The 2,020-nt window shown below is 38.4% G+C and overlaps 1 protein-coding gene across 2 annotated transcripts in view; it reads right to left on the reverse strand.

Moving 5' to 3' along the window:
* LOC106868840 (putative ankyrin repeat protein RF_0381) overlaps nucleotides 1-2,020 on the reverse strand; it is a 40,156-nt gene that overhangs the window by 7,267 nt on the left and 30,869 nt on the right. For both annotated transcript variants that reach the window (XM_014914273.2, XM_052969817.1), the window contains exon 9: nucleotides 1,494-1,705. In XM_014914273.2, coding sequence (XP_014769759.1) covers nucleotides 1,494-1,705 — 212 coding nt within the window. The remainder of the gene's footprint in view (nucleotides 1-1,493; nucleotides 1,706-2,020) is intronic.

Genomic DNA, 2,020 nt, shown 5'->3' on the forward strand with positions numbered 1-2,020 from the left:
CACTTTTTCACGCAGCTATCCTCATCCATTCTCACCACATGTCCATACCAGCGCAATCATCTCTCTTGCACACCACAACTGATGCTTCTAATGTTCAGCTTTTCTCTCAAGATACTTACACTCTGACGGGTATTCACATTGACATTACACATCCAACGGAGCATACTGGCTTCATTCCTTGCGAGCTTACGTATGTCCTCAGCAGTTACAGCCCATGTTTCACTGCCATATAGCATGGCTGTTCGTACGCATGCATCATACAGTCTGCCATTTACTCTGAGTGAGAGTCCCTTTGTCGCCAGCAGGGGTAAGAGCTCTAGACAGGATATATTACATATTACAATCTTGATCGATTAGAGATGACACAAGGAGAAAATCATAACAATGAATATTTTGCAGATGGGAGAAAACGACAGTGATTTTAAAGAGCTATTGCAATAATTTAATTTCCTGATTTTTCTGTGATCATTTTTGTAATTAACACTACAATTTGATTACTCCATTCCTGAATTGGGGTGGAATTGTGACATAATGTTAAAGAACATTGATACGTCAGTATAGAAAAAAGTCTTTAAACTGGAACTTATATAAGGAAACTCACAATGACAATTGAAAACTGGGCAGATTGAAATGTTTTTTTTTTTATTCACCAAGGCCCATTTTTTTTAGGAGGGGGTAGCCACAACAATACACACACCAGGCATTCCATTCATTACCCAGCTCAAAGATGCAAACCCTGTCCGATGCTCAAGTCAAGGCATAGAAAGCAACCCCTAATATCAGTAGCAGGGCCCAACAGCATACGCTGGTTTAATATTATTTCACCATGGCCAGACATGTTTTTCACAGAATATTGGAAATGAATGATGCTGCTTGTATGACAGTGGCAATCATTTACAACTATCACATGATGCCAAGACAAAGAGACACAAACACACATACAATCAAATCGTCCAACCCATGCTAGCATGGAAAGCGGACATTAAACGATGATGATGATGATGATGATGATGATGATATATATAGAGGGTGCAGTGAATATATTGTTGTCTAAATTACACAAAAATGAAAATAACGCTGACCTCTCATTTTAACATATATTTACCAGATGGCTACACCAGGCTCCAATCTGATTTGGCAGAGTTTCTACAGCTGGATGCCCTTCCTAATGCCAACCACTCAGAGAGTGTCCAACCACTCAGAGAGTGTATGTATGTATATATATATAAATACACACACACACACATGATGTGCTTCTTTCAGTTTCTGTCTACCAAATCCACTTACAAGACTTTGTTCAGCCCAGAGCTATAGAAGACACTTGCCAAAAGTGCCATGCAATGAGACTGAATGCAAACCATGTGCTTGGGAAACAAACTTAAGCACACAGCCATGCCTGCACCTATGAAATATATAAATTATGGCAGAGAAAAATGACACAAGAAAAGAAATATTAAAATATGAACTAAGAGAGATATAATATGGTACGATACCTGATTGATGTTCCAGCCACCCTCAACAAGCTTCTTCACAACGGCAAGATGACCGTATTCCACGGCAATGTGGAGGGGTGCAATAGATGATGAACAATTTCTTTTGCACCGAGGCTGAGCAAGGAGCATCTCAACAACTTCATCATCACCTTTCTCACATGCTAATAGCAATGGTGTCTGGCCATTGGTATTGCACTTGTTTAGTTCACAACCTGATAAAGAAAACATTAGTGAAAGATACTTTAATAGGGAGTCAAGAGGTCAAATAGCAACAAATAATGGGGAATTTTGAGACTTTAATAAAGAGTTTTATAAACTGATGAGTGTTCACTGGTTTTTGTTGTTTCTTACTATTCTAACACGTGACTGAGTGATTTTGTTAAATTTAGATATTTGCTCTGAGTCAAAACAAAGATTTTTACAACTTGGTATCATTCATAAATGCTCACTGACTATTGCCATCTTCTTTCAGCCGGGTTAACTGAAATGAACTAAGTAATAGGCTTAGCTTAGAGGCAATTATATAT

The sequence above is a fragment of the Octopus bimaculoides genome, chromosome 7, assembly GCF_001194135.2.
Source record: "Octopus bimaculoides isolate UCB-OBI-ISO-001 chromosome 7, ASM119413v2, whole genome shotgun sequence".
NCBI classification, from domain to species: domain Eukaryota; kingdom Metazoa; phylum Mollusca; class Cephalopoda; order Octopoda; family Octopodidae; genus Octopus; species Octopus bimaculoides.